This window comes from Gobius niger (assembly GCF_951799975.1).
Source record: "Gobius niger genome assembly, chromosome: 7".
Lineage (NCBI taxonomy): Eukaryota > Metazoa > Chordata > Actinopteri > Gobiiformes > Gobiidae > Gobius > Gobius niger.
The window spans coordinates 24,333,514-24,346,870 of record NC_136858.1 but is presented as its reverse complement, the minus strand read 5'-3'; the positions used below and the strand labels follow the sequence as shown (position 1 = coordinate 24,346,870).

The 13,357-nt window shown below is 41.3% G+C and overlaps 1 protein-coding gene across 1 annotated transcript in view; it reads right to left on the bottom strand.

Annotated features, from left to right (window-relative positions):
- LOC306965605 (uncharacterized protein) overlaps window positions 1–13,357 on the bottom strand; it is a 111,256-nt gene that overhangs the window by 38,214 nt on the left and 59,685 nt on the right. Inside the window, exons 14-16 of the mRNA XM_079560119.1 lie at window positions 4,701–4,754; window positions 4,573–4,617; window positions 807–839 (exon numbers count right to left, since the gene is read on the bottom strand). Coding sequence (XP_079416245.1) covers window positions 807–839; window positions 4,573–4,617; window positions 4,701–4,754 — 132 coding nt within the window. The remainder of the gene's footprint in view (window positions 1–806; window positions 840–4,572; window positions 4,618–4,700; window positions 4,755–13,357) is intronic.

Below are 13,357 nucleotides of genomic sequence, written 5' to 3'. Positions count from 1 at the left end.
CAAAACCCATTAAACCCAAGTCATCCGCATGTCAGCCTGCAAACTTCATGACAGCTGTTTTTTTCATGCCACTTTGTTTTATTTGAGGGAAAAGATTGGCTATCCCCGTTGTTCCTCTGGGAGTAATTATCGCACCCCAGCAGAGTTTTTTTCTTTCTACTTCTTAAATGTCTAGACAATCATTTCTGTAATCACTAACCCACCTACAACATGTCACCCTCAACACAGCACCAGAGACAAGCTGTTAAGGCAGGCTGTTATCAATAATCGCACTGAAGGAGATTTTCCATTTCTGAGTTATGCGCCAAATATTTCAAACTAAAATCTTCTGCTGTTTATGACAGAAGGATCAGAACATCACTGACTAATGGCTGTAGCAAATGGGTTAATTTGAGGAAAGATACGCCGGAAATCACGACCCACAGACTTCAACTGGAAACATTTCAGCATGATTTCTAATTTTGGAGCAGAACTAAAACTGTATGCAAATGCCTTCATGCAAGTTCAATTCAGTCTACTGTAGATGCATGACAAGAAATATAAGAAGAAATGGGCATGTTTTGGGAAATCACAGGAGTTGGCTGAGATGGAAATTACTATGGAGATCAATTGTTGAGGTGCAACACAAAAAAGTAAACATCGCAAATCTGTTCCAGTCTTTCCATCTATCAGGTGTAAAGTGTCTAGTGCAGAGCAGTTTGACAAACAACATTATCATTCATTTGTTGTTCCTTGTCATTTTCATTGCGCCGATGACAGCTAATTTTTAACAAACTCATTAAAATGAAAGTGTGTGGTGTACTTACAGGACCAGGAGGACCGGGCAGACCCACATCTCCCTGGAGGAAGAAGGAAACATGAAAATATATAATACAAATAGCTCATTGGGGAAAAAAGGTGGTCATGATGAACCTCCAAGACTTTTTAGTTGCAGCATAATCACAACCAACAACCGTCAAGTATCACATTTATCTTTGTGCCTTCCATTTTTTCTAGTAGAGGTAACACAAATAACTTCACCAGCAATTTGGATTTTTGAGCGCAGTTGGATGTGACCACACAAACTTGTGCCGGCTCTACATGAATCACCTTTGAAGGTTCACACCTCGCCCAGTGGTTCACACCACGTTCCACATCATGAAATAATTGGCCTTTCAAGCACCACCAGGTCTAGGTCATGATCAAATCAGGACTAAAGATCTAAACCAGAACTTAAATCCACAACTAGAGCAGAAATACAATCATTTCACATTTCAAATAGGGCAGTGCAATTAATTGAAATTCAATTACGATTTTGATTAGTACACAGAACGATTTAAAAATAGCATAATCAAAAAAATAAAAATAAAAATGTTTTGGATTATTCAAAAAAGAAACAGCTCTATGTGATGATGTCATCAGGCCACGCTGCTCAGTTTGCTTGTGCAGGTGTGAGGGCTGGCCAGCAGGGGGCAAGTGTGAAATAGAGACCTCTCCTCAATCGAAGCATACAAGCATGAAATCATTTTTGCTTTTATGACTGTTCAGAAAACAGAACATATTCAGTATCGTTTTTTGATTAATAAATAAATAGAATAAAGATAGACTTTTTTTCAACGGCAACAAATAATCGTTTGAATAATCATGTTTCAATTATGACTAAAATAATCGTGATTATTATTTTTTCAATAATCGAGCAGCCCTAATTTCAAATGACCCTGAGTACGAGGTCAAGAAGCCCGAGATCATGTAACTCAATCTGAGAACCACTGAAAAAAGCCACCAAACCTTGGATGTACTACTACAACTTCTACCTCACGAGTCAGTGGTCACGTCATACAAAACGCTTGTAAACAAAAACAAAAATCTGTTTGGGGTTTTCTTCAGAAACATCAAAGATCTGCTGTTTGGTTGTTTTCAAAGCTTCAAAATAGATGGAAAGAATAATGCCAGACTTGTGTTATAATCAATGGCCGCTGGCTGCCCTGCTTTTTGACCACAAACGTGGGGGCCGCCATTGCTCCGCCGTTGCTGCAGTACCTCCATATCGCCGCTAGGCCCCCATTGAAAAGCATTGGACTTTAGACACGTTAAAAACTACTTTAAAGCCTGGTTTCAATTGTTTCAACGCTAGACTAGGCTAGATCTTCCTCCTGAGATAACGCTGGGTTAATAACAATATATGAAACCAGGCTGGTTTTCGTAATATGATTTTTTGAAATCTCGTATTTAACGAGGCTCGGACTGTTAGCATTGGAGCAGCGCGAGCTACACGTCACGCAGGGGCCGAGTCTACGGTGAAAATCCCGCCCGTATGTCCTTTTTAGGAACATGCTTCGTCAGAGCTGGGGAGGGGGAGCCTGTAAATCCGCCATGAATTGCCCCACGGCCGTGGTCATTCTGGTAAACGGAGAGGAGTGAGCATAAGACATCCATTATTTTCTACAGTCTATGGTTATAATGCAATCTGCTAGCATGTTGAGTTGTTTTTTTAACTTGAAATGTGCCCCATAGATAAAATTACCCTGCCATGCCTACTGTAGCGCCGGCAATTATGACACAGACCATGAGATGAGTGGGATGAAAAGGAACACAAACAGAGAGCGTTCATGGGCAGCGTGCAGTAAGTTGCAGCCCTTAATTGGTTTGTGCATACACTTATACGCTTTATAGCCTTTTATAATGGATATAGTGAGGGCTGCGGGGAACTTTGGGAGGCTCTTAATTGTGATGCATTGCGTTTTGCAGCCTTCAGTCTCCCATTCATAATTCACAAGCCACACTTCCATTCTCTCACTATGGCTTTGCTAACACATGGAGCCGTAGTGTGTGTAGCAACAAACAATAGCAGAACAGTAATGTCACTTATCTTAATAATGTTTCATGGACACGCTTTTGGCACCACATGGGGGCATTAAATGGTGTTACAGTGCTTCCATCATGCATTATTCACTACAAAAGTTATATATGTGACTTTGCAAAGAGACAAAGAGCTTAAAATATGCTTTCTTCCTCTGTTGCACTGTTAAGAATTAATGCAAAAGGAAAACTATGCAATTCTTGGATCAGCGCACTTCTTTCAGTTAGTTATAAAAGTTATAAAAGAAATTACGGAATGTACAATGACAAGCGAGTGTAATAATTTCTTGAAAAGTTTGGTACATTTCCCAATATGCATTCTAATATCCAAGTAACAAATAATGTACATAGAGAACAAAAAATGTTTATAGACTATGGGCCAGATCTTGTTCCTGGCAACGCAAATTCTAAACGCGATGGTTGCTTTCCGAGTGGTACAGCTGTTGTGTTATGTGCCTGCGCCACTTGTGAAAGGGCGTCGCTTATAAAAAGAGAAGAGGTTGACTGAAGCTGCACTCAGAGCGGTGCTTTGATGGCAGCTTCACATTCATTCCCTTTTTTACATCGCACTGCCTTGTGTTCTTCCTTAAAGGGACAAGATGCAAATTGGCCATTTTATACTCACTACTGCCACCTCAGGTCTTATGCGTAACTGCAGGTTCTATATTCGGACCCGAATTAACACCTTTTTGAGTGACAGTGCAGGATTTTAGAGGCAGTTGTGGTGAATAGGTCTGAGCTCATTCTACACATTAGGACATTGCTGGATCATGTAGGGGGAGGAAAATACTTAATTTAAAATGTTTTATACTACCAATAGTCCCTTTAAAGGAATAGGCCACTGTTTTCACATACTGAGATATGTTCTCACCTGAGCTTAGACAAGTTGATGCGTAACGTGGAACAGCTTGGTAGCTTCTAACTTCACCCCAGTTTGGAGCTATACCTATGCTGGGAGAGGCTGAACGCTAACAACATTTGCGTGACTGAGCGCACGCACAATGACCAGACAGTTACGCATCAACTCGTCTAAGCTAATGTAAAAACATATCTCAGTATGGAAAAATGGTGGCCTATTCCTTTAAGCATTATAGGTTCTCACAAGTTTCCCGAGAGAAAGAGATGTCGCCCACAGCCGGTCCCACTGTGGCATGGGTCGGCACTCACTCGGCCGTAATTGATTTAACGTGACCAAAACAAAAGCACATGTTCACCCCCACAACCCCTCTCCCCTACACGGTCACGGAGTCTGGTTGGAGGAAAAAGGCTGTTGTACATAACATTGTCATTGGCCGCAAATGTTATGCTTTAGTCTGCATTTAGAAACACAAGATTGGGTCCTATATCTTTATTTATATTATTTAAACTTCTTTATAAAAACTTATACCAGCTCAACAATAGCGTCAAACACACAATTGTCAAAGCCTCCTGAATAATAAGCAAAACGTAGGCAGGGTTTTTTCGTTTTTCATGTTATCTAGTTTGAGTATCCAGTGATATTCCTAGCTGTTTTGTTGTTTACTATTTTGGTTCTTGTAGTGATTCCAAAAGCTTTCAAGGATGAGCAGAACTGGGAAATAACAACCCCTAAAGGTCTGGCCTCTATATGCTGCCAATTATATAGCGCTTGAACTGTGCTACCCCTGTACCTCTGTGTGTGGTGTGCACTCACACGAGAGCGCGCTGACAGAGGGGAAATCATGGTAGGTGACACTTGACATTGATGTGACTTACTTTTTGTCCTTTCATCCCGGGGGCTCCGTCGATACCTGGCTGACCCTGTGGGGAGGAGTGGGGACTCTGGTTAATGACTGTGTGGGACAATGGCACACAGTAAAATGTCACTGCTGGAAAATACGAACCGTTTCTCCTCTCTCCCCGCTCTCTCCCGGGACTCCGGACTCACCCTTCTCCCCCTGCAAGTGCATGGACGCAACAGTGAGTGACAACAAGGAGACACAGCAAAGCATAGAGGTGCATATAAAAAATGTCCTTTACCAAAGCCTGGACGTAACACCGTGACCGCGTGTGTAAGATGCAGTGCCATAAACAAAAGGTGTGCTGCATGTCAAAATTCCTCAACTCCAATTCGACCCTTTCCTGTTCGTAGCACTTCAGCTTGCACCAATTTTGGCTGACTAATATTTCACTTTCTACCGAGCGCCATGATGGACAAATAATCTATTACACAGAGTGGGCAAAAATGAATCTGCCTGAGAATGTGAGATTTCCTATACACTTGACACTAATCTACCTGTCCCTGAATAACCTATTATTGGTAATTACACTGAGCAATCTGAAAAGAAATGACCAACCAATGAATCACACCATCCAGTCATTGTGATTCGACAAAGAGAAGACTGCTCTCCAGATCGCAATCGAGAAATTTCCACCAAGATACACATCTTTTTTTTAATCAAACTGACAACAATTTGCACGCCCGTCTTGGGAAATATCACATGAAGCACGTGAATTTTGTTTAAAAAAAAAAAGAAAGAGAAAAGATGGCTTGAACAGTGATCAAAAAGAAGACAATGTGGCTTTGCGAAACGTGATCCTTCGCTCAGCAGTGAAGATCCGAAGCCTCCAGCTGTTGCACTGCACCACTTTCACTACACTGTATTTCCTGAAAAAAAATATTCCTCTGTCTACCAAAAGATGGCACTTTATGACTGCGGCTGAGTTCTGCTCCGTGCTAACAGAGAGTGGCCCTTCTGTCAGCTCTGTAGAGGAAACTATGTAAACAGCACTGTAAAGCCTTGCCGTATCACCAAATACACACATTCACTGCATGTGTTTACCATTAGTTTGGGTTTTGTTTATAGAGGAAGGAGGCAGCATTTTAGAGCACACCAGAAATAGAACAATCATTGTACAAACAAACTGTGTCTTGGCGTGCAGTCGTTTTTTGTTGATAGTAAGTTATTTTAGAAAGACCATTACAAGATTTCTTCAGAGAATTTGCAGCAATGTATAATGAAGGTTTCAAATGACCCAAATGCAATGCATTGTATACCGTACATTCCAAATAAATTCTTATAGAATAGAATAAGCATTGAGATAGAAAATAACAGACATGTTGCTTTGTTACATCATATGCCAAAAAAGCCACATGATAAGTAACCGGTGCATGCTGTTCTTGTGAACTTTGTGAAAATACTTCCCCCTGCCTTGATTGTGCATGAACATGGTGCATGAATGAGTGATCGGTGGTGTCTTACCCAGGGCAGCTGTGGCTAAATAGAAGCTTGCCTCCACCAAAGCTTTCATAATACAAATGTAAGTCAGTGTTCTCACAAGTGTCAAATTCACCTAAATCAATGCAGCTCTACTGGGTCACAAATCCTAAAATAACAGTGAAGGGGGAGACATCAATGAGCATATTCTACATATTTTGTGAACAAAATGTGAATACATTGAATACATGCAAAAAAAAAAAAAAAAAAAAAAGCCACAAGAAAAGTGCCACAATAGGTCACAGGCCTTTGCACTAGCCTGTATAAAAGGAAACTTACTGTCGCGAAGTGCATTGGTTACGCCAAATTGAAAGAGAAAGGAAATTACAGCCACTAAACTGCAAGTACAATAGGTCAACACTCTTCATCCCACGTACACAGCCTACCTCGATTTTAATTCCACTCACTATACAGGATAATCAGTTCAACATCTTACTTGACAACTTCTGACATGTTTAATAAACCTGAGCCGTCATGGGATCTTTCCTCCACATTTCCAGCCATTATGTGCGTGAGAACGAGAGGAACAAGTGGGCCGTTCATCAAAGCTTATTGTGGCCTCCCCTGACGCGTGTGGAGATTTGTAGGGAATGCTTGAGTTACTCAGAGCAGCGATATCATGGAGCATCTGTTAGGCAATCTGAGAAGACAGAGCGGCGACGCAGTTGTATTTAGACACCCCTCATCCGCGCGTGCATCCCAACAGACAATAATTGATATTTACTCAGAGCCCCTCCCCTTCGTAATCAGTTTCTCTAACGACAACCATTGTCATACGTTGCTTTAATGAGATATAAGTCACCGTTTCCTCGTTCAAATGATGAGCAGTTATTAAGCCTGGTAGAGCTGCTGCCATGCGCGAACAGATGGATTGTCCTATTAATATTTGAGTTGGGGAGGAGGGACTAGTAAAAATTGACTTTGAGCGCTAATTGAATTCTGTGCGGCTTTATCAACCACATGAGAGCCCATCAGAGTTTTAACAGTATCGTGGCTCTAATGAGTCACATGAAACAAGGTTTAACAAAGTTACAGTAGCCTATAGTGCTGCGTTCACCTGAATCATTTCTGTGTGAAGTAAACCGACTTACAGGCTTATAGAAAGTGCAATAGTTTCAGTTGAGAGAGTCGAGAGATAAAGGGTAGTAACAATAGAGCAAGTAGTGATGTGAGACTTTGCTGGTGCTATGACTGGAACGACATTTTTAAGATGTATATTTTCATGAGAACCCGCTAGGGGTGTAACGGTTCACGGGGATGTATTGAACCGTTTCGGTTCGGCCTGTTCGGTTCGGTCCACTTGCGTACCGTTTCGGTGTATTATTTCATTAAATAATGTAAATTTATTATTAGCGTCATATTAAGTGCCGCGGAACAAAGTTCCTACGCGAGTTTCCGCACGGACGCTATTGAAGCTGCATGAGTAGCTGAGAGAAACGGAGAAACTGCAGTCGTTGAAGGCGCTGGCTTTAAGTATTTGATTAAAAGTCTTGAGCCTCGCTACAATATCCCATCACGTCCGCACTTCAGCCAAAAAGTTATACCAGCGCTCAGAGCCGTTTCTTCCTATACGCAAACTACGCAAGGTGCGTAGTGTTGCTTCACTGATTAATCAACGCATTGTTACGGGACAGGCTCTTCCAGCGCGCACTCACTCTCCGCCTACTTCGCCACATATAAAACCAAAACGGAGTAGTCTGGTGAAGTGAATGAGCAGGAGAGACCGACCGCCTTCCCCCTGTCTCTTCCAAAGCGCGAGTGCTTCTCCGCTTGTGTCCCGCTCGGCCGTCTGTTTCCCGGTGCTCGCTTCGCCTTATGCGCGGCTCCTCCGCGGCTGCATCATGTCACCCGTGTCCGGGCGCAGCTCTCATGTTTTCTCTGCGCGGACTCTGGGCCTCACTCTCATTTAAACTCTCATCTTATTGTGTCTGGTGAGTCTAGAGTATCCGGACAGTAGTTTTTGGCGAGTAGACGAGAGTAAAGCCGTTCTCCGTGCCCTTTTTGTTGAGTTGAATCCACATGGTTCTCACGAGCGCAGTTACTTACAGTAACTCTGGTTCTCTGAATGTGCACAATCTAAAACGGGTTGTGCGACTCACAGACTAATTCTCAGCGGTAAGACAGAGACAACAGTCAGGAGCAGGTTTCAGTTAGTTTTAAATCAGTGGTTCCCAATCTGTGGGTCAGGGACCAGAGGTGAGAGAATGGGACCATTTGCCATTTACAATTTTAAAAAGGGAAATAGACTAGTAGTAGTCCTAAATCCCAGTCTCACAGTGGTTTAGTGGTTAGTGGTCCTCACACAGGGGGTCGCTTTTATTTATTTTATGCAAGAATTCTATTGTGTATTGGCAGCTTTTCAAAAGAAAAATTGTGTTAGTTCTTATTTATTTGTACCGAAAATTAACCGAACCGAGCCCTCCAAAACCGTGAACCGAACCGAATACAATTTTAGCGTACCGTTACACCCCTAGAACCCGCTAATACTTTAATATGACTTCATTTGTTTACTTTTACCCCGGGGATATTTTCTATGCAGAAGCAGTAGGTTTGTTAATTCCCTTAGAAAGTGCAGCTGGAAATAACATCACGTTTCACTGCAGAATTTAATTGTCTTTTAGAGTGTTGCCCTGATGCAACACTGCAGGTTCACGCAACAAACAAGGCCTAAAAGGGCATTGAAAATAGTCGAATGATTTATGTCTCAACCAACGGTGGAGCAAAAACAACACTCCAGCGTAGACTCAGGAGGATAAATATCGGTCTTTATTATCGTTTCACATCTCCATGACAGATCCTTCAAAGTCAAATAATTGGCAGAGGGGTATAAAACAAGTTAATAAACCCTTCACATAAGATTAACTGTGGCTCTGATGGTGTTTGCCCAGATTATGGCTATATTTACGTGAAATGGAGAGGCAAAGACCTGTGCATTTCTTCAAGCACCTCTTGTCATCAAACTGCAATTAGGGCCGGTCTGTACCCTGCTTTCCATCAATACCTGCATCTCACTGTCATCTGTGTGTCAGGAGGAGAGCTACAGCTACGGAGACATGATTCATGATGAGAACATAAAGCTTCTCAACAACAGCACACTGTGTAGAGTTGCACACGTTATGTTGCAAATGTATCACAAAATGAAGGAGGAATATCCAGCAACAACAACTAAAAATATTGCAAGGTTTTTTTACAGCTCGGGAGCAATCAGTAGCGTGCCTTTCCAAGGCATTCTACAGAAGCTTGATGAGTCCAATTTGATTACTGTTTTGACGAAACAACTCAAATGTATCGCCCGCAGCACATATACAGTATTTAAAGCCCGTAATCCAACATCAGGTCTCAAAGGCGTGTGTTTATCACGCCATGTTGAAGTTGTTAACAGGGCCGTATATCAATCTGAACTTTTTATTTTTAAAGTTATTACTACAGCTGCCACCAGGGGGAGCCCCAGTCAAGATCTTCACCAGCCTGTATTTTATTGTTTCTATCTGATTCTTAAAGAGCCATCATTTAAAATTACAAAGCATAAAATATCATTTCTGAGGCACCCAAAATGATGTTTTAGGTCTGTTTTTCAGCCCTATAAGTATGACACAGTATGTCCACTTTAAACGTGCATTATACAACATTTTATGCAGGAAAAAAAGCTGATATTTGTGTGTATTTGACCTTGTAGTGACCCAGCGGCTGTATGAGGGGTCAACATTGCGCCTTTACTTTCCATCACAGTGGTCTCTAGGACGCTCCAGGATCAATTGTTTGGGAGGTTTTCACTGCTGATGGACCCTCTCACCAAAAAAACCTTCCAAACAATTTATCCTGGAGCGGTGTAGAGACCACCTTGATTGAATGTAAAGGTACCATGCTGACCACTCATACAGCCACTGGGTCACTACAAGGTCAAATACGCACAAATATCAACTTTTTTTTTCGCATAAAAAGTTGCATAATGCACCTTTCAGAGAAATGAATTAAATTTTCTTTTGTGCTGTTCTCCTCATGCATTTCTAACAATGCAGGGGATGCATGAATATGTGTTTAAGAACTACCAGGGGCTGTGCCCTTGGGCAAGACACTTTACCTGCCATGGCTGCCTACCGATGTGTGAGTGGAATGGTTCCTTCATGTGACTGGTTTCTTGACATGAAGAGCCTTGAGCGCCCAGTAGAGGTAGAGACGCACTATATATAAATGTGACTTGTTTTTATCATTATTGCAGCCGTAACACTGTGCAATTTGCCTTTTCCTTTAAACATTCATTTGCGTGAGTGAGAGCGCATCGTTTTACACAGATGTTAACAGTTTGGAACAAGCTGTCTAGTGTTTAGCCCAGCCTTTAAAAAATGCACAAGGGGTAGGCAAGTGAGAAGTGGTGACAATCCCTAATGCTGCTCAATAATTACTGCCCACGGAAAGTGTTACTTTCCCAGCCTGATGGTTTAATTTCTTTCGCTTACATTGTCTCGCGTCCATAAAACAATAGCCCAGACCTGCTGCTGTACGACAGGTTTAAATAAGTAATTATGAGAGACGCCGGGAGAGTTTGCTTGTCTTCAAAATGTATAATAATAATCTGCGGGGTGATGGAGGCCATGACTGATTTAAAATAACAATCATCTTGCTTGAGCAATATTAATTTCTCATTTCAACCTTGTTCTTAACCTGGTTTAACTGGTTTGCAAACGTTTTACACTGGATTAAACTTGGTTAAGTATTACACTTAAGCCTCTGTTATAGTTAAGTTTTGTTAATACCCAGTTTAAGCCTTTTTAAACCTAGAGTCAATCTGGGATTTTGATTCACATCAGTATTATGGAGGTTAAAAATACTAATAACCAATGTATTGCCTAAATTAATGTTTGTTTGTTCTAAATATCTGAAAAGCTGGTATTCGAACGGGTATGACTTATAACTGTATCAATGTCATTGGTGATATTACCTTTTTTCCCACAAATAATTATTTTACAGAAAGGTTAGTGATACAATGAGTGTTTTTAATTTAGAATAAAACAATGGTATCAACACCATGATTCTGTCTTCAAAAACAATTTACAAAGACAAACAGATAAGCAAGTCCAGATTGGATCATGTAGGCCATATGTGCAACAAAATATGACTGATAATTAATATCAGACAGATTGGGCCTTGTTCTGGATTAAACCTGGTTTAGTCTGACATCAGTCTAGGTTTAGGTGTCATTTGTTGTCTCTTTACTCTTTAAAACAAATGAGCTATTGTCTGAGGTGGAACACGGTGTTTGTCATGTTCTCTCTGCAGGTGATGTTCTTGCCTGGCATTGCGCTGCATTGCACTATTGAGTTAGTTGAGGCATTACAGGAAGTCTGCTTTTTAAAAAGTAATATAATGAAATGTGAATTCTCCGGGGATTTAATGTCTGCTCGTAGCCTTTGTTAATAGCTGAAATCATTTATGAAAGTGCTGGAAAATGCCACAAGTTAGAGTAAATTGTACCTTAGTGTGGCCCCAGGCAACCTTAAGAAACAGCTCATTCTACAAGTCTGAAATTACAGGACTAAAATGATCAAAACAAAACAAAACTGGAGAACTGGAAAAGGTCTCTTGCAGAGTGGCAGCATTGCGACATCAACCTAGAGCCATAATTTAGCAACAAATAACAGAGTGGATGAGGGACTACTTTTTTGTGGATAATTACATGCTCAATAATTGTCTTTGAAAAACAACTAAGACACTGGCCTTTTAAATATATGGTTTCAAAGTGACAACTTTGTTAGATCTAACTGTTGTTAGATTTTCATAGCAAAAGGGGGGGTTGGAATTTTCACCCAATTATCTCACGAGGAAAGTAAGATATTTTAGTGAAGAAACATTGGTTTGGGAGAGATGGCATTGGTAAAACAGTGATCTGCTACTAAGTAAACCCTAAGACCAAGCAAAAGTCAGATTTTTGTAACGTTAGTGGAAAAGTGCATCATTATTTGTACAACCTGGACAATAATTAGCGGAGAATACACTATGCCCCTTTTTTCAGTTATCTACTGTAAATCGTAATTAGGATTAGTTTAAATACACTTACATATAATCATTTAATACGGTAAGTTAAACCTTAATACTTAGGCGTAATGTTAACAACGCCATTCTATTATTGCTTTGTAGTTCTTCCACTTCTGATCGAGGCTCAAACTTGCTCCCCCCTGTCTTGGCGAGTCCTCATGTTGGTATTGCAAGGGCAAACTATTCGTCACCACAACCACACTCATATTTCCGTTATATAGCACTGTATCCTGAAGTCCCATTTGTTTTCAAAGTATATTCTACGTCCTAATAAAGATAACTTTGCTTTTCCAAGGTTGCCAGTGCTGACGCCTCTCCTTCCTCCTCCTCGGGGCACGGGGAGAGCAGGAGGACCTCTGCATCCTCAGCCGACACCACAGAGCAGCCACGCACCTATACATCAAACCAACAGCTGCGGTCAATAGGTTGTCCACCGCACAATAGCTTTCACTCCCAGCGCGTTCACAAGTGGGCCACCGGGGGCCTGGTGGGTGGTGGTTTGCCGCTCTAAGAGAATACAAGTTCGTAGATGAACAGTAGGAGGCTGGTACAGGTCCGTGTTGAAGGATTTTTTTTTTTTTTACGTAGCGTATTTCAAGTGCCTCCGGTGAGCTACAGCACCCCTGGGTTTCATGAAAATGATTGCTGAGCCCGTTTTATTTTTTATTTTTACAAAGCACGGTGCGTAATGACCATCTGTCTGTCTGGAGTGAGAGCTCTGAGTCATGCTGTGTGCGCGGCAGGAGGCTCGGGCTGGGATAAAATACATCACTTAGGTCGGATACAACTGAGTGAAATGTGCTGCAGCCAATAAGGGAGATAAGTGATTCTGCAGTGTCAATCAATGGGGAAACCAACTAAAAGGAGGGAGAACTAGACTAGAAACTTTTTCAAACAACAAAGGTTTTGAAAAGTCTTTTGGATTGCACACACACAAGAAAAACTATTTGTGTTAATTCCTTGATGCCTTCATTTTGTCTTCAGAGTGGAATTTGAACTTTTGGAGATCAAGCAGCAGCACAGACTTGGTTTATCACATATACAGTAATAAGCCATGTGCTTTTGGATTTTGCATCTTTATACAGGTTATAGGCAGTTGTTTTCTTCACACACTTAGTATTGGACTGGCATTTGTATCGGCAGCTACCCTGTGCATATAGGCATTACATCGGATTGGAAAAAATGGTATAGGAACCCTAAAAGTGTTACTTGTGTTGACTTGAAACATTGCATAATATGTCAACTCTAAA